The sequence below is a fragment of the Aotus nancymaae genome, unplaced genomic scaffold (assembly GCF_030222135.1).
Source record: "Aotus nancymaae isolate 86718 unplaced genomic scaffold, 86718_ANA_hifiasm-v0.15.2.pri h1tg000030l, whole genome shotgun sequence".
Classification (NCBI taxonomy): Eukaryota; Metazoa; Chordata; class Mammalia; order Primates; family Aotidae; genus Aotus; species Aotus nancymaae.
Window position 1 is genome coordinate 26,472,647 of NW_026988443.1, and position 25,631 is coordinate 26,498,277.

Here is a 25,631-nt window from a genome sequence, read left to right on the forward strand (position 1 = left end):
TAACACCATAAAAATCCTAAAAGAAAACCTAGGCAAAACCATTCAGGACATAGGCATAGGCAAGGACTTCATGATAAAACACCAAAAGCATTGACAACAAAAGCCAAAATAGACAAATGGGATCTAATTAAACTCTAGGCAAAACCATTCAGGACATAGGCATAGGCAAGGACTTCATGATAAAACACCAAAAGCATTGGCAACAAAAGCCAAAATAGGCAAATGGGATCTAATTAAACTCCAGGGCTTCTGCACAGCAAAAGAAACAATCATTAGAGTAAACTGGCAACCAACAGAATGGGAAAAAATTTTTGCAATCTACCGTCTGACAAAGGCCTAATATCCAAAAAGAAATAGAACAGATTTACAAGAAAAAAACCCATTCAAAAGTGGACGAAGGATATGAACAGTCACTTTTCAAAAGAAGACATTTATGAGGCCAACAAACATATGAAAAAATGCTCATCATCACTGGTCATTAGAGAAATGCAGATCAAAACCACATTGAGATACCATCTCACGCCACTTAGAATGGCAATCATTACAAAATCTGGAGAAAACAGATGCTGGAGAGGATGTGGAGAAATAGGAACATGTTTACATTGTTGTTGGGAGTGTAAATTAATGTGGTGCTTCCTCAAGGATCTAGAAACAGAAATTCCATTTGACCCAGCAATCTCATCACTGGGTATATATCCAAAGGATTATAAATCATTCTTTTATAAAGACACATGCACACATATGTTCGTTGTGGCACTGTTTACAATAGCAAAGACCTGGAATGAACCGAAATGCCCATTGACGATAAACTGGACAAGGAAAATGTGGCACATATATACCATGGAATACTATGCAGCCATAAAAAACGATGAGTTTGTGTGCTTTATAGGGACATGGATGAACCTGGAAACCATCATTCTCAGCAAACTGACACAAGAACAGAAAATCAAACACCGTATGTTCTCACTCATAGGTGGGTGTTGAACAATGAGAACACATGGACACAGGGAGGGGAGCATCACACACTGGGGTCTGTTGTAGCGGGAATAGGGGATAGATGGCGTGTGGTCGGGAGGTTTAGGAGTGATAACATGGGGAGGAGGAATGCCAGATATAGGTGACGGGGATGGAGGCAGCATACCACATTGCCATATATGTACCTATGCAACAATCCTGCATGTTCTGCACATGTGTCCTCAAAAAGTGCAATAATATATATATATAACCTTTATATATATATAAAGGTAAATAGGAAAAGGCCTCAGAAGCTTTTTGTTTCTCGGCTCTCTTATCTAGGTAAACAATGCTGCCTCAAAGGAGGCTGCTTATTCAGAAAGCCAAACTGTCTTAACCTGTCTAGGCTTTCTGACTCCAGTCCTTTTTGCTTTTGTTTTCCCCATTTCTCCCCTTTTCTTATTTTATGATATTGATCATCCTTTTTCTAACTTGAAATATTTTTAAAAATAGAGAATGTTTATGCAGTATGAAATTCTATAGGGCAAAATGGTACCCAGTGCACAATATTACCACCCATATATAGAAGATACAGAGGCCTCCTTTCCAGAAGCAGCCACTATTAGCCATTTCTGCTCTGTATTTCTAGAGGTGTTTTATGCATATGTGAATATATAAAAATAAATGCATTCTTTAAAAACTCACACCAGAAAAATAAATAAATAAAAGCACACACCTGCATGTATGGTAGTATTCTTTACATACCGTTCTGCATCTTGCTGTTGTAGCTTGATCACAGATCATGCCACAATAGTACCTATAAAGCTGCCATTTTTTAAAAAATTAAGCATTACATTCTATTGTATAGATTTCTGTCTAAGACGTTTCTTCATTTTTGTCATTTATGTTTTCATTTTTTTGGTCATAAATTCATATCTAATGGGTGTCAAATAGTGATTTTATACATGTATAAGTGTTTCTAGGAACTGCAGGTTTAGATGTATCTACATTTTATTGGTTTTCTCTATCTCTCTTTTTCTATTTCAATGATTTTTACTCACATATTATTTTCTCTGTTTTCTTAGATTTAAATTTGTACTGTTTAAAACTTAGATGATTGATTTTAAACATTTCCCCTAATATAAACATTAAGAGCTATAGATTGTTTTTCAAACACTGCTTTAGCGGCACCCTTAATTTTGATATGTTGTATTTTTATTATTCAGTTCAAAGCATTTTATGCTTTTCCTGTGGTTTCTTACTTGTCCTATATGTTATTTAGAAGCATATTACTTTAATTAAAAATACTTGGGGCTTTTCTAGATATCTTTTTGTAATTGATTTCTAATTTGATTCTGTTTTGTCGCAATACAAACACTATTTGAGCTTACCTTTTAAAGCTTATTGGGACTTTAAAAAAATTATTGAGATACGGTAGAATTGGTGAATGTTTTTTCTGCACTTGAATGTATGTTCTGCAGTTTCTGAATTTACTCTTCTATAAATTAATTAGGTCAAGTTAATTGTTCAGTTTTCCATTCCTTCCCTCCCTCCTTTCTTCCTTCCTTCCTTTTTTTGTTTTTACTTATCCATCATATATAACTATAACTTTGTACCCTTTGACCTACATATTCTTATTTATTTTTCTTTCCTCTTCCCTGCTCTACCCTCCCTTGGTAATCACCAATTTACGTTTTGTTTCTGTGTATTATATAATGTATTTTCAGATTCTATGTATAAATGAGATAATGCAGTATTTTTCTTGCTATGTCTTGATTATTTCACTTAATATAATGCCCTCTAGGTTCATCCATGTTGTTGTAAATGGCAGGATCTCATTATTTAAGACTGAATGTATCTATGTGTATATGTATAGCACAATTTCTTTCTTTTTTTTTTTTTTTGAGATGGAGTCTTGCTCTGTTGCCCAGGCTGGAGTGCATTGGCGCAACCTCAGCTCACTTAAACCTCTGCCTCCTGAGTTCAAATGATTCTCCTGCCTCAGCCTCCCAGGTAGCTGGGACTATAAACGAGTGCCACCATGCCCAGCTAATTGTTGCATTTTTAGTAGAGATGGGGTTTCACCATATTGACCAGGCTGGTCTTGAACTCCTGGCCTTGTGATCCACCTGCCTCAGCTTCTCAGAGTGATGGGATTACAGGCATGAGCCACCGCACCTGGGCAGCCACACTTTCTTTATCCATTTATTCATCAGTGGGCACTCCAGCTGTTTCCATATCTTGGTTGTTGTGAATAAAGCTGCAATGAAGGTAAGAGTGCAGATATCTTTGTAAGGTAGTGATTTCATTTTCTGTGGGTATCCTTCAAATTAAATTAAACTACATCACATATGTCTTTATGCTCCTGTCATTCTTTGTGTTTTTGTTATCATATATTTTACTTTCATTTTTACTGTAAATCAACTTTACAATGTTTAAAAAAATTAAGATATGAAAAAAATATATCCTATATTTACCCACACATTTTTCACTTCCAATGCTCTTCATTCCTTCTATAGATGTGAGTTTGCATCTGGTATTTTAGTTCAGCTAGAGAAACTTCCTTTAACATTTCCTGTGGTTCAGGTCTAACAGCAAATTCTCTGAGCTTTAGTTTTTCTGGGATATGAAATTCCTAGAAAAATATCTTGATCAAACTACTGATTTTAGGTAACATTATTGATGTTTCTAGATAAAATAACCAGTTTCTTGCTTTCTTTATCCCCTTTTCTCCTAACTTTCCTTGAACTCAAATGCTTCATTTCCAAAATACAAGATGACTGAAACCATTAATCAGTTGAAACCAGTTTGGAAACTGAGAATTTCAATAACTCTCTCCAGATTACTTCCTTTCACTGCATGTCTCCTCTTTTCATTGTGCCAGTTGTTAAAGAACACCAGTTTGTGTGACATTTTATGTGGGTTTTCTGTTTACAAAGCCTCTAGTTTTATTACCTATGAAGATTTGGTATGGTAGTCTCAGCTAACTCATTGCACTAGAGGCCTTTTAAAAAGAAACAAACTAGAATGTTGACAAGACACTCTGCAAGAGTAATAGAAGGTTTTTTTTTAACTCCTTGAAACATTGTCTGCAGTGATTAAAAGTTTTGGGTTTTGTTTTTTTTTTCATAAGCAATTGAGTCCATAAAGAAAAGTGAAGTGAGGGGTTTTAAACTGATACAGTATTCATTTTCCTATTTTATAATTTAAGATCTTTTCTCTCTCAGTATCAATATAAATAACTTTAGCAGAAGTATATACATATCATCAATTGCCAGGCTTCTCTCTCTCCACAGAGAGGTACATCAGGAAAACCTCTCAGATTTACCTCCAATATATATCCCAAACATGACTACTTCTCCTCACCTCCAGTGCTTCTACTTAGTCCTAAGGGATATTTTTTTCTTTCTTTTTTGAGACAGAGTCTCACTCTTGTCACCCAGGCTGGAGTGCAATCTCCACCTCCCGGGTTCAAGCAATTCTCCTGCCTCAGCCTCCCAAGTACCTAGGATTACAGGCGCCTGACACGACACCTGGGTAATTTTTGTATTTTTAGTAGAGATGGGTTTTCGGTATGTTGGCCAGGCTGGTCTCGAATTTCTGACCTCAGGTGATCCATCCACCTTGGCCTCCCAAAGTGCTGGGGTTACAGGCATGAGCCACTGTGCCCAGCCGCTATTTTTTTTTTATTTTAATTCAATTTAATTAATTAATTTTAGTGTCAAAGTCTTGCTCTGTCACCCAGACTGGAGTGCACTGGCGCACTGTACTTTCATATTCCTAGACTTAAGTGATCCTCCTGCTTCAGCCTTCCTAGTAGCTGGGGACTATGGGCGTGTACTAGCACCCCTGGGTAATTTTTTGTTTTTTGTAGAGACAGGATTTTGCTACGTTGGCCAGGCTGAGAGTCCTAAGGTATCTTGATCTCTTATGTGACTTCTCTTAAAAGCCTCTCAACCTGTCTCCCTGCTTCCACTTTTACCTCCTAAAAGTCTGTTCTTCACATAGCAGCTAGGGTCATCCTTTTATAATCAAAGTCGTATTATATTAATTTTCTGGTGAAAACCCTTTGATGTTTTCCCTTTATGTTTAGAATAGCAACCAGTTTTCATCATGGCTTACAGTGTCCTACATGGTATGGTTATACCCTTCAAATGACCTACCATATTATCCCTTATTCTGTACCAATTTAGGTAATATTGATGTTTCTACATAAAATAACCAGTTTCTTGCTTTCTTTACCCCCTTTTCTCATAACTTCCCTTGAAGTTAAATGTTTCATTTCCAAAATACAAGATGACTGAAACCATTTATCAGTTGAAACCAGTTTGGAAACTGATTCTGCTTTTCCTTGAACATGCTAAGCATGCTTGTTTGCTGGGATTTATTCTTATTGTTTCCTCTGCCTGGAATGTTCTCCTAGATAGTCTCAAAGCTCGTATCATCTGTTTACTCAAGTCTCTCCTCAAAGTCGTATCAGAGAGCATTTTCAAGTAGCAGCTCTCCTACTTTGTCCCCTTGCTAACATAGTCACCACTCTCTATTTCTTTATCCCTAATAAATGAAGAGAAATATCAGAATATTATGGAGGCTAAATCGGGGTTTCTAACAGAATTTCCTTTCTGATTGTGTATGAAGTGCGTGTATACATTTGTATGTGCATTTTATGGTTGTATTGTTGTTTTTTATTTTGAGACCAGGTCTCACTCTCCCCCAGGCTCTAGTGCAGTAGCAGGGTCATAGCTTACTATAACCTTGAACTCCTGGCCCAAGTAATCCTTCTGCTTCAGCTTCTTGAGTAGGTAGGACTATCGGCATATACCATCATGCCTGGTTCATGTTTTTATTTTTTATTTTTTGTAGAGACAGGATCTTGCTATGTTTCCCAGGCACAATGGTACATACATGCTTGTAGTTCTAACTACCTAGGAGGTCTCAAACTGTTGGTCTTAAGCCATCCTCTCCCCTCAACCTTTCAAAGGAGTGGGATTACAAGAATGAGCCACTGCACCCAGCCTACATTTTATGCTTTTTAAGCAATTGGTTTACTATCTATATTATGAAGTTTGTAATGGACAAAGTTACTGGAAAACTTAGATTTGTAACCTTCCTCGAATGTTGTCAAAAGACAATTATTACAACAATTTTATTTTAAAACTCTTTTAAAAATAATTTGTATGTTTTTTTGAGGAGTTGTTATTTTTAAACTTTTTTTTAGAGACAGCGTCTCACTGTGTTGCCCAGGTAGGTCTTAATTGTGTTGCCCACGTGGATTTTATTGTGTTACCCAGGTGGATCTTACTGTGTTGCCCAGGTAGGGCTCACTGTGTTTCCCAGGTGGGTCTCATTGTGTTTCCCAGGCAGTTCTCTCTGTATTGCTCAGGCTGGTCTGGAGCTCCTGGCCTCAAGTGATCTTTCTGCATCCATCCTCCCAAAATGTTGAGATTACAGGCATGAGCTGTTGTGCCTAGCCAATTTCAAGATCTTAATTGGCTTTTATTATCAATTGTAGAATCAGGCAACACCTCATTCTGTGTGTTCCAATGAGCTGAGCAGAGTAGGTTGACTTTATAGACAGAAAAGGACTGAGGAAAGCACAACAAAAAGCAGATTGGGGCTGGGCACAGTGGCTCATTCCTATAATCCCAGCACTTTGAGGAGGCCAAGGTGGGAGGATAGCTTGAGGCCAGGAGTTCAAGACCAGCCTGGCCAACACAACAAGACCTCGTCTCTGACAAAAACTGAAAAATAATTAACCAGGCTCCCTGGTGCATACTTGTAGGCCCAGCTACTTGAGAAGCTAAAGTGAGGTGGGAGGGTTGCTTAAACTCAGGAATTGGATGTTGCAATGAGCTATGACCATGTCACTGCACTCAAGCCTGGTTGACAGAGCAAGACCTCATCTGAAAAAATAAAAGCAGGGGGATTGGTCATTTCAAAATTACTTTGTTTGCAAAGGTTAAAGTAGAGGGTACTTTTTTATCATGCCAGCTAACACTAGTCTGATGGAGATTTGGCTATTATCTCCTGATTTCTTGGAAGGTCCGATAAACAACTTAGTTTTGGCTTAGTGGCTTGGAATTTCACCATGAGTAAATCCATTTTGGTTTGGTCTATTGGGCCTAGTGAAGGAGCTGTCTAAAACAATGGCTGCTTATAAGTTTAATTTAACAATCTGTATACCTGCAATTAGAATACATTATTTGGCCGGGCGCGGTGGCTGACGCTTATAATCCTATAATCCCAGCACTTTGGGAGGCCAAAGAGTACAGCATGAGCTCAGGAGTTCAAGACCAGCCTGGTCAACATGGTGAGACCTTGTCTCTTCTAAATATACAAAACTAGCTAGGTGTGGTGGTACGTGCCTGTAGTCCCAGCTACTTGGGAGACTTAGGCAGGAAAATCACTTGAACCCGGGAGGCAGAGGTTGCAGTGAGCCGAGATTGCACCACTTCACTCCAGCCTGGCGACAAAGCAAGACTCAGTCTCAGAAAAAAACCAAACATGATTTATTATTTCATTCTGTTTCTACCTTTGTTTTTCCCTCCTTTGTTTCACATTTAATTTATATTCTATTATTATTTAACATATTTTTTTATGCTGTCTTAAATTCTTTCTGAAACAACCTAGGATATAAATGTGTAAACTCGAAAGTTATAGGATTACCTACAGAAGTTTAACTGCCAAACAAAACAAGATCAGTTCTTTTTTCCGTAGTTTTTTTTTTGTTTTTTTGTTTTGTTTTTTTGTTTTGTTTTTTTTGTTGTTGTTGGCTGGGGCAAGGTCTCACTTTGTCACCTAGGAGTGTAGTGGTGTAATCACAGCTCACTGCAACCTCGACCTCCTGGGCTAGAGGAATCTTCCAGCCTCAGCCACCCAAATAGCTAAGACTATAGGCATGGGCTACTATGACTGTTAAATTTTTTATTTTTATATTATGTATTTATTTTAAATATTTTTATTGAGACAGAGTCTCACTGTTTTGCCCAGGCTGGTCTCAAACTCCAGAGCTCAAGGGATCTTCCCACCTCAGCATCCCAAAGTGCTAGGATTATAGTTGTGAACCACTGTACCTGGCCAATAGTCACTATTTTTAATTCAGTAGAAAAAAATCATAGTGATATTAATAAGTTTTGATACAAAAAGTTATTGAAGATAATTTGACTTTTTAGGGTACTGAACTTCTGTGCTATAGTGTGTTTAGCACACTTTTACTAGAACTTTCATTCTCCATTCATATGTTTAACATACCTCTTTGTCCCATGTGTGTACTTCAGAGCTACATAGCTACTCAAGCTGGATAAAGTTCCCCATCCACCTAATTAGAGTTAATTTGTCCAAGGGTGGACATATAATTTAGTTGGGCCAGTGAGAACATTCCCTGATAATTTCGCATTTGAAACTGCAAGATTATGGTTAAAGCTATAATATGTGCAACCCTCTAGCTCTAGGCAACCACGCTTTTCTTTTTGTGGAGAAAGCCATTCTGCAGTGAGAAAAGATTAAGCTAGCGCATGGAAACAGATGCGATTTTAGAATAAAACCTGCCCCAGTTCCAACTGTGTCTTTGTCCACCTTCTTGTCTTTGTATCATTCTTTTCGGTAAGGAACTCCAGTGTTGTTTTAGTAAATTTCTCTTTTTGCTAAGCCAGTTCAAGATAGTTTCAGTCACCAGAAGAGTCCTTACTAGTAGTTATTTATGGGCAAAGTTGGTAGTAGGAAGTACATGTGGGTAAAGAATCCATACACTATCCTAAGCTGCCCAAACCTGGGAGCCTGCTCAAATATAAAAAGCTTTTATTTCTCGAAATAAATTATGAAGATATGCAAGCTGATGATTAGTTAAGAATATGTAACAATTTTTATTAAAGCCATTTTCTCCAAGCTTAGAACGTTTCAGGTTTTTCTGTTGTTTAATATTCTTATTTCTATACAGTGCCTAAGCTTTTATAGGAGGTAATAAAATCAGAGATAATAATGTCAGGCTCTATTTGGTCATTTAGATGAAAGGAAGCCCTTGGAATAGAACAAAGTTGTGTGTAGCGTACATTGTATCACATGACTAAATGTTAGCGAAGTCTCTAGGGACAAAGCTTTTATCACTGGCAGAGTGTAGCAGCAAGAGCTTTCCTCTTCTCTTGCAATCAGCACTTTGTGTTTAATGTTTAAAAATCTTTGGCAAACACAACAGAAGAAAGGTTGTAGATGTTACCTTTAATTGGACTTTAAAAATTAATACAGCATAACAGTGTTCTGGGTTTTGCCCTTTTGCCATTGACCGGATGAAGAGAACCCAGAATACTTTTCTCAGCTCTGTCTTGTTCTTTAAAAAGGCAGTGGTATTAAGAAGAAATTATTTACTCTGAATGGTACTTTGACTACATGTATTTTTGAGTTTTGTTTTTGTGTATACATAATTATGTACAATAATATATGATTTTTTTATATGGGAGAGGGACTATTCAGTTAAACATAATTGACCTCATTTCTACCAGTCTCATTTCCTTCAAACAAAGATGCTAGATGAAGGAAAACTGACCAATTTGAGTTTTTTTTGAGACAGAGTCTCGCTCTTCTCACCCATGCCAGAGTGCAGTGGTGCATTCTCAGCCCACTGTAACCTCTGCTTACCGGATTCAAGTGATTCTTCTGCCTCGGCCTCCTGAGTAGCTGGGATTATAGGCACCCGCCACCAGATCTGGCTAATTTTTTGTATTTTTAGTAGAGACAAGGTTTGACCATGTTGGCCTGGCTGGTCTAGAACTTACGGCCTCAAGTGATCCACTGGCTTCACCCTCACAGAGTGCTGGGATTACAGGCATAAGCCACCATGCCCAGCCACATACTTGATTTTTATCTGCTCTTCTAAGTCCTTGCCACCTTCTTACAGAGGTGTAAATGAAACACTAAAACAGACAGTAGCAACTAGTCTTGATAATCTACAAAGTGAAATTTTAACTTTCTAGCTTTTCAATTAATGAAAATTAACTAAAGGTTAAAACACATATTTTCTCTATCTTCAGAATTAGGTTGATGCCACTAGAAGGTAAATGAGGGTCTTGAAAAATAATGACTTGTAACTTCTCTTTGGGATTAATGGTCCAAGCCACCAGTCTTTGCCATATGCTCCTTCATAAAGAATGTTTCTCCACCACTTGGGTGCTCTTATGATTTTCACCAAGACTGAAGAGGCCAAGAAATGAACTTACCTTTTCCCAGTATATCTGCACTAGTGTTCCTTTGGTGGCATCAGTTCAGTCTGTTCAAATATCCCCATCTGCTGGTCAAGCCCCCCACACAATAAAAAATAACACTACAACAACAAAATACAACATTAGAAAGCTTAGTTGTAATAATACAAATAAAAAACAAAATAGCATAACAACAAATTACATAGGATTTACATTGTATTAGATATTAAATTTAGAGATAATTTAAAGTGTATGGGAGGATGCAGGTAAGTTACATGCAAATACTAAACCATTTTATATAAGGAACTTGGGCATCCATGGATTTTGGGTATCCTTGATGGTCCTGGAACCCAGCAGATACTGAGAGAAGAGTGGATTCTGTAAGTTCCTTTCTGTTGTTTATAAGCCATCGCTCCTCTGTTCTCTACTAAAAATAATCTCCAAAAATACAACTATGTTTCAAGAATATGGCTATTTTTTCATGGGGTCAACTTATACCTATCTCCAAGTTACTCCTTTGTGTTAAATAAAGCCTCATACTGGGTAGTCTTTCCCCCAATCTCGTATCGAGATGGTATTTTTCTATAATAGATGCCATCACTGGGTCTAGTGGAGATGGGCTATCTGATAACATGGTCACACAGTTTCCTGACATCCTCAACTTGAGTTATCTTTTGTGTCTTACTACCCAAGATGTCTGTACTCCTGAAATCTTATATTATCCTCATCTCTATCCATAATCTTATTCACCCAACTCACTTCCTTTTCCCACTTCACTTGTTTAATGGAATTTAGACTTCAGTATTTTTGACATTTAAATTCTCACAATCTAGCAAAATTACTCCAGTCTTTGTTCCTTATTCAACCTAGGTCTTACGAATCAAAACTTGAGCAAGTTTCTTGTCATTTCCCTCAGTGCTTTGACATTTTTTCGTTTATCACACCCATTCAGCAAATCCCCAAAGGCGAATCAGTTTTGGTGGCCCTCAACTGGAGTAGTTCTCGTGTCCCCATTCATTCCTCCTATTCTCTAGAGTAGAGGTTTTAGAAGTGTGGTCCCTAGACCAGAAGTATCACCATTACTTGGGAACTTGTTAGAAATGCACATTCTCAGACCCTATCCACACTTACTGAATCATAAACTCTAGCTGTAGGATCCAAGCAATTTGTAAGCCCTCCATGTCATATTAATGCACAACAAAGTTTGAGAACCACTGCCTCAGAGTATTAACTTGAAACTTCTATTTATTTCCTTAGACTTTCTACCCTGCTGTGTCTTCACATATTCTTAGTTGATAACTGGTTGCTTGTTACTTTATAGACAAAATAGATGCTGTCAGGTATGTTTCATCAACTTTCTCAACTGCCATATGTTCTCCATTCCATGGCTTTTCTTATGTGCGTGTGCATGTGCTCGAAAGCTGGACATTGTGTGTAGGATTGTAGAGACTGAGGTAAATAATATTTATGCTTGGAAATTGGCTGACCTCTTTGCTATAATGTTAGAGTCAACTCAGTCTAGTCAGAAGGTGAATTAGGTTTGGTTTTGCTTTGGTTTTGGCTACCTTAAATTATTCTAGCATTACCATGTGCTTCTGGTTGAGGCTGCTTTGCCAGAGGTTTTTTTTTTTTTTTTTTTTGGAGACTGCGTCTCCTTCACCCAGGCTGTGATAGGATCTCAGCTCACTGCAACTTCCCCCTTCCAGATTCAAGGGATTCTCATGCCTCAGCCTCCCAAGTAGCTGGGATTACAGGCGTGTGCCACACACCCAGTTAACTTTTGTATTTTTAGTAGAAATGGGATCTCATCATGTTAGTTGCTCTCAAACTCATGACCTCAAGTGATCTACCTGCGTCAGCCTCCCAGATTGCTGGGATTACAGGCATGAGTCACAAGGCCCTGCCAGGCAGAGTAATTTTTATCAATGCTACTACTGAACCCTTGGGTTTAGGTCTTCCTTGTGTGCTTGTATCACAGAGAATGTTTCTTTCATATCTCTCTCTCAGTAGCACACTTTTTTTCTTGTTACTTGATGCTGGCTACTCTGGTAGTGGGTACCAAGGTAGATATGGTATTGTCGTGGTTTGGCATGAGCCTTAGGTAGGCCCTTGTGTACCTGAGACTTGGGGGTGGGAATTTCTCAGTGATTCTGCTGCTTGCTAGCCCTTAGGAGATCTCTAATATTATAGATCCGGGATAGTTTGTTGCCTTTCTCTGAATGGCCTCAGGTTTTTGTTCTGTCAGAGAAGTATCAGGGTGTTCCTGCAGCAGTGACCACTTGCCTCTTCTGAGCCTGTATGTACCATAGAGGGAAACTTTCTCCAGTCTCCCTCCCTACCCCCAGTCTATCTTGTGAGGACTCAATAAAAGTTCATATGTATAAATTCCCCATGAATCTGTGGTTCACAGGGTTTTTGTATTTTTACAGTAGCCCACATTTGGACTTTAGTAGTTTATTAAAAAGTTTAGCTGGATTCCTCTTACTCATTTCTTCTATATTCTTTTAGTGTCCTGTCTGAAGTAAGTCAGTTCTCACATCCCATAGTTCCTTAGGGGTATTTGTTTCTCCTTAGATTACAGGTTGGTTTGTTTCCCTGTGAATTTAGCTGCAGTAAGTGCAAGGGAAGTTATAATTTGTAGATTGTTGAGTCTTGTTAGTTTGGGAGAGGTTTTTTTTCTCTAGCTTTGTACATCCTAAGTGAAAGCTGTTTGGTTTTTGTGTTTTTTTTAAAGAACAATTTATTTACTCATTATCTCTACTTTCTTAACTTTCATTGTATTCTACTCTCTTTTAGTGTGGCTTATGACACTCTCAAATCTACCAGAACATTAACGATAACCTCCTTGTTTGAAATCTAATGAACCTTTTCAAGTTTTATCTAGTCTACCTCTCTGGTACATGTGACAATATTAATCATTCCCACCTACCTTTAAATTGACAACACATTATGCTGCTTTTATTTCTTCCTCTTGCTGTTCTTCTTAGTTTTTAATCTTCTATTTTAAAACAGAAAATCAAATAATACGTTGCTTATCTCATATTATTGAAGTAATTTAATTTCTGTTAATACATATCTTGAAAACATAAAAGAATAAAGAAAAAAATTACTACAATTCAGAGATGATGACTATGAACCTTCTATCTAAATGGCCATTGGTTTTACTAAGTATTTCATATAAAGACATTTTAAAAATCATGCATTTCGGCGGGGCATAGTGACTCATGCCTATAATCCCAGCACTTTGGGAGGCCGAGGCCGGTGGATCACCTAATTGAGGTCAGGAATTCAAGACCAGCCTGGCTAACATGGTGAAACCCCGTCTCTACTAAAAATACAAAAATTAGTTGGGCATGGTGACAGGCCCCTGTAATTCCAGCTACTTGGGAGGCCGAGGTAGGAGTATCTCTTGAACCTGGGAGGTGAAGGTTGCAGTGAGCCAAGATTGCACCATTGCACTACAGCCTGGGCAACAAGAGTGAAACGCCATCTCAAAAAAAAAAATAAAATTATACATGTTGGCTGGGCATAGTGGCTCACGCCTGTGATCCCAGCACTTTGGGATGCCAAAGCAGGCAGATTACTTGAGGTTAGGAGAGAGACCAGCCTGGCTAACATGGTGAAACTCCATCTGTACTAAAAATAACAAAAATTAGCCAGGAGTGATGGCGCACACCTATAATCCAAGCTACTTGGGAGGCTGAGGTGGGAGAATCATTTGGACCCGGGTGGCAGAGGTTGCAGTGAGCCAAGATCGTACCATTGCACTCCAGCCTTGGCAACAGAATGGGGCTAAGTAAAAAAATAAATGAGTAAAAATTTAAAAATAAGTCATGCATTTTATATTTTCATAACTGAATTTTTTTTCACTGAAGTATTTCACATGAGATTTTTCTGAACTACACAGCTCTTAAAAAATTAAAACACTCGGCCGGGCGCGGTGACTCAAGCCTGTAATCCCAGCACTTTGGGAGGCCGAGGCGGGTGGATCACGAGGTCAAGAGATCGAGACCATCCTGGTCAACATGGTGAAACCCCGTCTCTACTAATACAAAAAATTAGCTGGGCACGGTGGCGCGTGCCTGTAATCCCAGCTACTCAGGAGGCTGAGGCAGGAGAATTGCCTGAACCCAGGAGGCGGAGGTTGCGGTGAGCCGAGATCGCGCCATTGCACTCCAGCCTGGGTATCGAGAGCGAAACTCCGTCTCAAAAAAAAAAAAAAAAAAAAAAAAAAAAAAAAAAAAAAATTAAAACACTCGTTGTGCAAATGTATCACGATTTATTGGACCAGTCATATAATTGGAATTATAGGTTATTTCTAATATTTCCTGAATTTAGTAAAGATTTTTTATAGATAAGCATTACTTACATATCTCTGATTTTATTAAATTTCTCAAAGTGATAGTATTGAGTCAAATGGTATTATATAGTTTTAAAATGTGTTTTTCTGTTTTTTTAAACTACATAGCAGTTAGTTGGTTGATGGGGTTTTTTTTTGTAACTACCTTATTGAGATATAAGTCACAAATCATTCAATTCACCCATTTAAAGTATAAAATGTAATGGTATTTAGTATATTCACAGAGTTGTACAGCCATTACTGCAATCAATTTTAGAACATTTTCATTTCCTCCAAAAGGAAGCACCATACTCATATTCCCCTCAACCTCTGCCACCCCCTTTGCATAGGCAATTACTAAGTTACTGTCTGTCTCCATAGATTTGCCTATTTTGGACATTTTATATAAAGAGGATCATAGAATATGTGGTCATTTGTTTGTTTGTTTAAACCTACAGATCAGTTTAGAATTGTCATCTTTACTAAGTTGAGTCTTCCATTTTATGAGCATGGTATGTCTCTATTTAGGTCTTCGATATTTTTCATCAGTACTTTTTAGTTTTCAGCATACATATTCAGTACTTGTTTAGCTACACTAATACCTGTATATCTTAAAATAACTATTTAAATGACTTTTTTTTTATTATTGTCATCATCATTTTAGAGACAAGTTTTTACTCTGTCACCCAGGTTGTTATACCATGGTGAGATCATAGCTTACTGCAGCCTCAAACTCCTGAGTTCAAGTGATCTCTCCACCTCAGCCTTCCAAGTAGCTAGGACTATAGATTCAAGCCAACGCACCTGGCTAATTTTTTAATTTTTTGTAGAGATGGGATCTTGCTATATTGCCCAGACTGGTCTTAAACTTTTGGCCCTAGGTGATCCTCCTGCCTTACCCTTTAAATGGTATTATGTTAATTTCAGTTTCCAAATGTGCATTGCTAGTATACAGACATAAAATGAATTTTATTTTGTGTAGATCTGTATCCTACAATTATGTTTGCTCACATATTAGTTCTAGTGTTTTGTTGTTTTTTGTCCTTTGGTTTTATAGATTCCTTCGCATTTTATGTCGCATTTTATTTTATCTGTGTTGCATCCGTATAATCTAATTAATAATCATGTCCTCTGTGAATGTACAGTTGTATTTATTCTACGCTAGTCCTTATGGTTTTATTTTTTGGTTTTTTTTTCCTCTTTATCGATTTCGGTAAGACTTGCTTAGGACTGGTGGTCAAAGTGTTCATGAAAAAATGAAATAAAAGGCATCTAGATTGAAAACGAAATCCCAACAGTTTTTTTTTTCTTGTAGATATAGATAAGCTGATTCTAAAACTTACAAGAATGTTAAAGAAACAAGAAGAGCTCAAACTGGTTTGTATTTTTTTTCTTTTTCTTTCTTTTCTCTTTTTTGAGACAGGGTCTCAGTCCTTAGTCTGTTGCCTAGGCTGGAGTGCAGTGGTACAGTCCTGAGTCACTGCAGCCTCAACTTCCTGGGCTCAGGCAATCACCCAACCTGATTAACTGGGACTACAGATGTGAGCCATCATGCCCACCTAATTTTGTTGTTGTTGTTGTTGTTGAGACAGCGTCTCACTTTGTCGCCCAGGCTACTTTTTGTACATATTAATCGAATTAACTTTTTTTTTTTTTTTGAGGGTCTTGTTCTGTCGCCCAGGCTGGTATGCATTGGTGCAATCTTGGCTCACTGCAGCCTCTATTTCATAGGTTCAAGTGATTTTCATACCCTAGCCACATGAGTAGCTGGGATTACAGACATGTGCCACCATGCCCAGCTAGTTTTTGTATTTTTTGTAGAGACAGCATTTTGACATGTTGGCCCAGCTGGTCTTGAACTCCCGGCCTTGTGTGATCTGCCCACTTCTGCCTACCAAAGTGCTGGGATTACAGGTGTGAACTACCACACCAGGCCAAGTCTCCCTTTTTAGGAGGAAAATTAGCCCTTAACTATAGGTATGGATAGCTATAGATCACCTCTGAATTCCTTTTATCAGGTTTGGTAAGTTCCTTCTAAGTTTGCTGAATTTTTATTATAGAAATAAGCTGTGTTTTGTCAAATGCTTTTCTGCATCAATTGGTATGATCATGTGGATTTTTTTTTTAAAGACTTAGTTGGTAGATTGATGATTATATTGGTTGATTTTTAAATATCACATGAGCCTTGCATTCCCTAATACACCCCACTTGATCATGTTCATTATTCCTTTTATGTATTTCTGAATATGATTTGCTAATATTTTGTTGAGGATTTTTATGTGTATGCTTATGAGAGGTATTGGTCTGTAGTTTTGTTTTAATGCCTTTGACTGGTTTTGGCATCTCCAGTGTGCGTGATCTGCCAAGTCATATTGTCTAAGTAACACAACTGTTATCTAATAACCTCAACCTGTAGAGCTCTTTATGCTCTGTGCCTCACTCAAAAGAGGCAGTCTTCCACATCAACTGATAGTGAGTCAGAGCAGTATTCTCAAATGTGCATCTATTCTGAAGAAGTTTACCGTATTTTATACTTTTGCATTAGTATTGGAGGTGCAACGTGCAATCATTTTTAATTTGGAGAAGAGATCCAGCATATCCTATACTACTGGACCTCTGAAACCTTAATGATTGGGACAGGATTCTCTATCTTTGTGTGTTTGATCTCCTGCTGCTTGGAGTACATCTTTTCTGCTAAGATATCCTATGTATTTGGTACTTCTGGTGAATCTGGTTTGATGAATATGATGCCATCAACATAGTGGACCAATATCATGTTATTTGAAATGTTCAGATGGTTCAGGTCCCTTTTGACTATATTGTGACAGCAAAATTAACATAGACTTGAGGGAAAGACTATGACAGTATACGTCAATTAGGCAAACTATGCTTCACATGCCAAATCTGGCCTGCTACCTCTTTTTATGCAGCCCATGAACTAAGAATTTTTTTAAAAAACATTCTAAATGTTTGAAAAAAAATCAAAAGAAGAATAATATTTTCTGGTATGTAAAAATTATATAAAATTTAAGTGTCCATAAATAAAATTTTATTGGAACACATTCATGCTCATTTGTTTACATATTGTCTATGGTAGTTTTTTGCTGCAGTGGGCAAAGTAGTTGTGATGGAGACTGTGTTGACATTCTTCTCAATTTGCACTCTTCTGCAGCACACTACAAGTCTCAGTGATGTAGTCACAACTCAATAGCTTATCAAGAGTCACACGTATCATTCTCATGTGACATTTTAAAAAATCACCAGTGAATATGCATTATGTCAAATCAAGAAGAGAGAAAGTGGATTTGAGTGTTAAACTTTTAAGACACAATGGTCTGTGGATAATTTTTTATTGAATTAAATGACAAAATATTGTATTATGCAGTGACATTATAGCTATGCTAAAATAATATATGTCAACTTTACCAGACTAAGCTCTCAGCACAATGTTTTCAACTCATAGGAAAGCAATGATCAGAAAAGGTAGAAAATTTCAGATGGGATATCTTATGAAGTATAATTTATTCACATACACACACACATAAATGGGCCAGTCCTGGTGGCTCACACCTGTAATCCCAGCACTTTGGAAGGCTGAGACAAGTGATCACTTGAGTCCAAAAGTTTGAGACCAGCCTGGGCAACATGGCGAAACTCCATCTCTACAAAAAATAGAAAAAAATAAGTTAGCCGGGCATGGGGACACATGCCTATAGTCCCAGCTACTTGAGAGGCTGAGGTGGGAGGATCACTTGAACCCAGGAGGTGGAGGTTGCAATAAGGTGAGATTAAGCCCCTGGACTCCAGCCTGGATGACAGAATGAGACCCTTTCTCAAGAAAACAAAACAAAAAATGTAAATGAGGCTGCACCAAAGTAGGTTTCTAAGCAGTACTTTTGTTACTCAAGCAAGGAAAATCAATTACTGATAGTGAGTTAATTAAATTGTGTTTTGTTGTAGTAGCTGACGATATGTATCATGAGAAAATTAACATCTTAAAGATTATTAGCCCTTCCATAAGGAAAATTGGGGACACTGGGAATAACACCAATGATCAATTATAAAACAAGGCAAAAAAAAAAAAAAGGCAAATGATTTTCTTGACTCTTGAATAGTTTCTTTGAGACAACTACAGGCAAAATGTTTAAAAAACATTAATTTAGTATAACCTGAAGTGGAATCTGCTAAGATGTATTATAACTGTTAATGGTAAAGATATATGTGGAGCAGAAAAAGACTTAGTTGGACAAAAGCCATAGTTAATCATTGTATTATTTATCAGCAGGTACTTTGTGGAAAATATTTGAATTTCTTTTTTTGTGTTATTGAACCAGTAGTGTTAACAGTGAACTTCACTGCTTTTGCCAACTTAAACATATTTGTTCTGTGAATTTTTGTCCAGAAGAGAAGCTGGCTATCCTTAATTTATTTACCACACAAAATTTCAGCAACTTTGCAATTGTAAAGTTTTATTTTGAAAGGTTGAGCTCAGGGCCAAGACTGAAACTTATTCTAAGTGAGAAGAATCTCTCTCAACCAATATGTCAGAAAATGAATGGCTTTGAAATTTATCTTTTGCTGCAGACTTGGTAATTTTTTTAATTGATTCAATAGCAAATCACAGTTATGTGCTGCAGTAGAGTCATTTCAATGTTAACATTGCTTAAATCAGAATAATGTCAGCTTGTTTTGTACATACCTTGTAATGTCAAAAGCCAAAACAAGGAGTGAGATCTATATTCTAATATGAATTTGGAGTATTTTTTCCAAGCTCAACCTACAGTTCCAGCAACAGTTTTTGGAACTTGATTTAAGTGCAAAGGAAATTTTCATGTTTTAAAATCCATTTAACTTTGTGATTGAAGAGCTTATATCTAACCGTCAATTGGAAGTGATTAATATACAATGTAATGAAATGTTAAACTGCAATTATCAAGAAAAGAATCTAATATAATTCTATGAATGCCTTCCAATTGATGAATATGCTCAATTAATATCATATGCTCATGACTGATATCAGTATTTGGTAATATGTATCATCTTTGTTAAAGACATTTTCAAAGATTAAATATGTAAAATCTCATTACAGATTAGCTTTAACAGGTGTACCTTACAATCTATTTTAATAATTGGGAACACTAACTTTGTACCCCCATTTTAAGCAAAATGTTATCTCCACACAAAAAAGGATTCTATTTTTATTAGGAGACTTGTATTTTCAAAAAACTATACTAAAATGTTACTACTATGTTTTGAATTTCATCAGTAAAAAGTTTGGGAAATTTGTATTTTATGGATAATGCAAATAAGTGCCTTTATAATATCCTCCATTTTGCCTCTTTGCTCACTAAGCTTAAAATATTTACTATCTGGCCTTTACAGATAAAGCTTTGACGATCCCGCTATATATTGTTTTTTTCTATATATAGTACATATATTATTTTTTCAATACACACAAGTATGCATTGTCCTACATAATGCATATTTCCTCTGATTCTCCTTTCTTGTGGATAGATATTGAAAATAATGCAATCTCCAGATCAGTGATACATACCATGTACCAAAGGCCATGTTAATTTGCTTACTATGGTATCTTTACTAAATACCATATCTGACACAACAGCTACATTCAGCATTACTGCTTGGCTAAAATTGTTCATTGTTTTCTGCCATAATTCATCCAGCTTTTATAGAAATAAGACCTGTGAATAAGACCTGTGAATTAAATGGGGATGAGATGAGGACAACCTGCCTATATTAGTCACGGTTCTCCAGAGAAGCAAAATCAATAAGATATGCATGTATAAGGAAATTTATTTTAAGGAATTAGCTCCTGTGATTGTGGAGACTTGGCTAGACCAAAATCTAGTTAGGGAGGCCAGGGGCTGGAGACACGGGAAAGAGTTGCCAAGGCAGTCTGCTGTAGATACAGGAAGAATTGATGTGCAGATGAGGTCTGAAAGCAGTAGGAGAGACTATTCACTCTTGCTCCAGGGAAATCAAGTTTTTGTTCTATTCAGGCCTTCTCTTGATTGGATAAGGCCCACCCACATTATGGAGGGCAGTCTGCGTTACTCAAAGTTCACAAATTTGAATGTAAATCTCATTCAAAAACTCTCACAGAAACATCCTGAATAGTGTTTGATAAAATATCTAGGTATCGTGGCCCAGACAAGTTGACATGTGAAATTAACCATTAACCGTATATCCTTTACATTTCTGAAGGTGTGTCTGATCTCTGCATATCCTTTAGGGATACAATGCTATTTTTTTTTTTTTTTTTTTTGATACGGAGTCTTGCTCTGTTGCCTAGGCTGGAGTACAATTGGGTGATCTCGGCTCACTGCAACCTCTGCCTTCTAGGTTCAAGCGATTCTCCTGCCTCACCCTCCCAAGTAGGTGGGATTACAGCTGTGTGCCACCACGCCTGGCTAATTTTGGTATTTTTAGTGGAGACAAGGTTTCACCATGTTGACCAAGCTGATCTCAAAGTCCTGACCTCAGGTGATCCACCTGCCTTGGCATCCCAAAGCTGGGATTACATTACAGGCGTAAGCCACCATGCCTAGCCACAATGCTATTTTTTACTTACTAACTTGGCAGTGGATGGGGAATTTTTAGTAACTTTACTAATTATATTTGCTTTGACTCCACAGGTCAGGGCACCAAGGTAAGGGTTCTACCAGCTACTCATATGTAAAATGTCCATTCTTCCATTCTGTTGTTGTTGTTTTTGTTGTTTTAATACTCCACAGAAACGTTGAATTTTTGTTTAAGAACAGGGAAAATGATCTCTGGATTAGTCTCTAAACACAGTGAATTTGCTATGAGTCAGGCTTGGGCTAAGATTCTATTACTGCATCCTCCTATGTCTCTTTTGAGGCATTTTATTATGAATTTTTATTATTTAATTTACTACAAAACAACTCAGAGAAAGATCTCAGAATTTCACACATTGTTTTGAATTGGTGATTAATCATCCTTTCCTTTCTTCATACTACCACTAATACTAAGTAACAGCTGTTCAATTCTGTGATACTGAATTGGGTAAATACCTGAGGTTCATACCTGGAGTTCATTGTCTCATGCCGAGAGGATTAAGGACACGGACACAGGGATGGGTTAAGGAGAGGAAAGTTTAGTAGGCAGAAGAAAGGAGAGAGGAGAGCAGCTCGCTCTGTCTTGCAAGGGAGAGACATCTGTAAAAGGTAAAGTGAAGGACCGTGGTAGATTTTATAGGCAGGCTTGAGGAGGCAGCGTCTGATTTATGTAGGACTTACAAATGGGTTTGACCAGGTGTGATATTTACATAGTGGTGAGGAAGGCTGGTTGCCCCATCTTATCTGATGCAAATGGGCTTTCAACTTGGTGGCTCCATCTTGTGTGCTCCTTAATGTATACATGGCTGGCAAAAAGAGAAGATGGAGCCACCATATTGAATGCGTCTAGTCCCAGGTAGTATATTCCTATGGGCACAACTGCTGGCCTAGTCCCAAGGCTGTATATTCCTATGGGCACAACTATTGGCATTCACCCATATAAGCTTTCAGCTTGCTTGTTTATGTCTGCAGCTCAGTTTTACAGGCTGCTCTTTGTTAGAAAAGAAAATGATTTGGGGGCTGCTTTTCATTAAAAGGGAAACCTTACTGAGGACTAACATAACCTCGCTATCTGTCTAAGTAATTTCCTTTTAACTCTTATATTGATACTTACATACTTACCGCTTTCCCTATTCCTCTTAAATCTGGAAGTATGGCACAAGCCAATGCATTATTTTATACATGTATTCCATTCCTGTTCAAGTCTTAGCAGTTGCACTACTGCTATAGCATGCCAAAAAACACCACTAATTTTGGGGTCCTCGTTGACAGCCAGTCAGTGAATGATCCAGAATCTCAGCCTTAGAGCCTGCTTTCTAGGATCACTTCTGTCAGTGGTTCTTTGGGTCATTGGGTCCCCTTAGAAGCAGAACTCAAGAAAGATTCTTGTGCAGTGATTTATTGAGTGCCCTCAAAAGAAAATGAGAAAAGCAGGAAGAGCAAGGATAGAAGCTAGGCAAAGATGAGATTTCAAAATTTTAACCTCAGCTTGATCCCCCCAGGGAGCTCTGAGGAGTGAATAGTTCCACAGAATTGTCCCTCTTGAGATATAATGACATGGCTTTTGTAACCCCATGTTTTTCATTCATCTGTTGCGGGCCACCCTGAGACGTTTGCTTTTATATCTCAGGTATTACTAGGTGAAGAGACTCTCGTTGATAGGCTAAAACTGGTAATCGCCAATTTTAATTAGGTTTCTAGTATTCTATTGTAGGATTGTACTATATTTTATTTAGCGAAATCTCTAATTATTAGACATTTTGATTGTTTCCCTTTGTTTCTATCATAAAACACATGGAGATGAACATCTGTCTCTAAATGATTGAGTGCAATTTTTTAAGTATGAACAAGATAACTGGTAAAATATGAAAAAGCCCTAAACTTATCACCTTTTTTTTTTTTTTTTTTTTTTTTTTTTGAGACGGAGTTTCGCTCTTGTTACCCAGGCTAGAGTGCAATGGCGCGATCTCGGCTCACTGCAACCTCCGCCTCCCGGGTTCAGGCAATTCTCCTGCCTCAGCCTCCTGAGTAGCTGGGATTACAGGCACGCGCCACCATGCCCAGCTAATTTTTTGTATTTTTAATAGAGACGGGGTTTCACCATGTTGACCAGGATGGTCTCGATCTCTTGACCTCGTGATCCGCCCGCCTCGGCCTCCCAAAGTGCTGGGATTACAGGCGTGAGCCACCGCGCCCGGCCACTTATCACCTTTTTACTGTGTGATATCAGTACTCTATAAGGATGAAAGTTGAGTTTTTGTTTAGAAAATGGAAAAATGTTAAAGTTGTTATATGGATATGGAGATGAGAAATGGGAGTTAAAATGGAATAAAAAATTATGATAGGAGTAATTTGATATTAAAAATAGCAGTTTAAATTTATGAGGGAATAAATATAGGTCTTATATTTAGGCACTGTTTGGGGAAAACTCTCTAAGCATGTTTTTCCTCTGCTCTCATATCACTACAGCAATCATGGACACAGAAGCCTTCTGTGACCAATGGTGTGGGAGTTTTTTTCCACACACCAAGCAGCAGACACCAGCTGGATGTCTGCTAATTAAATTCCAACACTGTCTACCTAGAGCTAGCATCAGATCCCATGGAATGAGGGTTCAGTCCCCAAAACTGAGCCCCTTCCCCACACCAGTGGCAAGTCTGAGCCTCTGGAGCTTCTGGCCCACTGGCTTCAAGTTGGGGTTCTCATGCCCCTCTCTTTGGGTTCAATTAATTTGCTGGAGCGGCTCATAGAACCCAGGGAAATGCTTACCTTACTTTACTTGTTTATTATAAAGTATATTACAAAGAACACAGATGAAGCGATGTATAGGGCAGGATATGGGGGAAAGGGCTTGAACTTCCATGCGCTCCCTGGGCATGCCATAATTTAGGAACCTCCATGTGTTTAGTTATCTGGAAGCTCTTTGAACCCAGTCCTTTTGGTTTGGTTTTGTTTTCCTTAATCCCAAATGTGATAGTACTTCTTGGATTTTTATGAAGAATCATAGGCATGATTAACAGTCATGTAGAAATGTGATTGAACAAAAAGGATACAATCTCATATTAATAGGCTGAACGGCGAAACCCAGCAATGCCTGTTTAGATTCTTCTTGGCCTCTCTGTGCAACATTTCTTCCTCCAGAGTACAGGACAGGACCTTCTCTGGAATGAGGGTCTTTTGATGCACAATCAGATCAGAGTTCTGCCTTGGACAGGTAAAGGGAGGGCAGGAGAAGTTTAGAGAGAGAGATTCTGTTTCCTGAGGCTTGCTCATGACACCTGCTCCTGAGGGCTAAAGTGCCCCAACATTGTAATGAAAAACTAACAAGGGCTCTGAGAGTTATGAGCCAGGAACCATGGATGAAAACTGTGAGTACCAATGACATATATATTATATATATATGTATATATCATAGGTACCCAGAATAATTTTCCAATTTCTTTTTTTTAAAATATATTTTTTATTGTACTTTAGGTTCTGGGGTACATGTGCAGATCATGCAGGATTGTTGCATAGGTACATACATGGCAATGTGGTTTGCTGCCTCCATCCCCCTGTCACCTATATCTGGCATTTCTCCCCATGTTATCCCTCCCCAACCTCCCTACCCAATTTTCTAATTTCTTAACAAATATAATGAGATACAAGAATTGGCTGAAAAAGCAAGTTACTTTTACTGACTTAAGTATATAAAATCAGATCTGTATGCCATAATTGGGCCATAATAAGCAATTTATAAATATGTATACACCAATAAATGAGTACAAGAAACTGTCCGAAAATATGTAAGTTAAGAGGATGGTTTAATAGGAAAAAAGAAAAGTTTGTGGTATGTAAAGCTAACGCTAGGGATTTAGGTGAAGAAAAAAGAATGTAAGCTTCCTCCAAAATTATTGAAGACATATGGCAAGATATTCATGTGGGAAAAGATAAATACTTACAAAAAATAAATTAGTATAAGATGGAAATTGATAAGTGAAATGTCTGAGATACTCAATTTTTAAAAAATGCATCTTAATTATAGGAATGCACATATAAATGAATAAACAGAACAAAGCAAATTATTTTTATAAAGTTAATAGCAGCAGATGCTCCTAAGGGAGAGAAGAGGTAAGCAATTGGAAAAATAAATCCCATAGCTGCTAAGGTACTGATAATGTTGCTGTTGTTGTTGTTGTTGTTTTCCTAACCTAGGTGGTGGATACGTGTATGTTATTTCTAGTATTATGTTTTAAAACACACTTTCGGAAGTCTAATGTATTGCCTTATAAAAATGAAATTAAAAGTAGGTTTTAATATAGCAGAAGAATTTTAAATAACCAATAAATTCTAAAGAAATTACAGTTGTAAATATAAAAGAGGAACAAAATAGCTCTTGTTATGAACCATATTGATCTTGGTTCAACTTACCAATTCCAAAATACTTAAAATAGAAACATTCTAAATTAATCTTTACTCATTTTATGTAACAAATTCTTGTCATAGTAAATTGGAATGTAAAATTTAAAAAACTCACTGCACAGCAGAATTTGGAATATGGGGTCTTTG

At 37.5% G+C, this 25,631-nt stretch overlaps 1 protein-coding gene across 2 annotated transcripts in view; it reads left to right on the forward strand.

Moving 5' to 3' along the window:
• The window catches only part of LOC135277261 (uncharacterized), a 268,690-nt gene that overhangs the window by 70,349 nt on the left and 172,710 nt on the right, over window positions 1-25,631 (forward strand). Inside the window, exon 2 of one of the 2 annotated variants that reach the window (XM_064383249.1) lies at window positions 23,553-23,586. The exons of the other annotated variant lie outside the window; for it this stretch is intronic. Within the exon in view, the coding sequence (XP_064239319.1) occupies window positions 23,553-23,586 (34 nt within the window). The remainder of the gene's footprint in view (window positions 1-23,552; window positions 23,587-25,631) is intronic. 2 annotated transcript variants of the gene reach the window in all.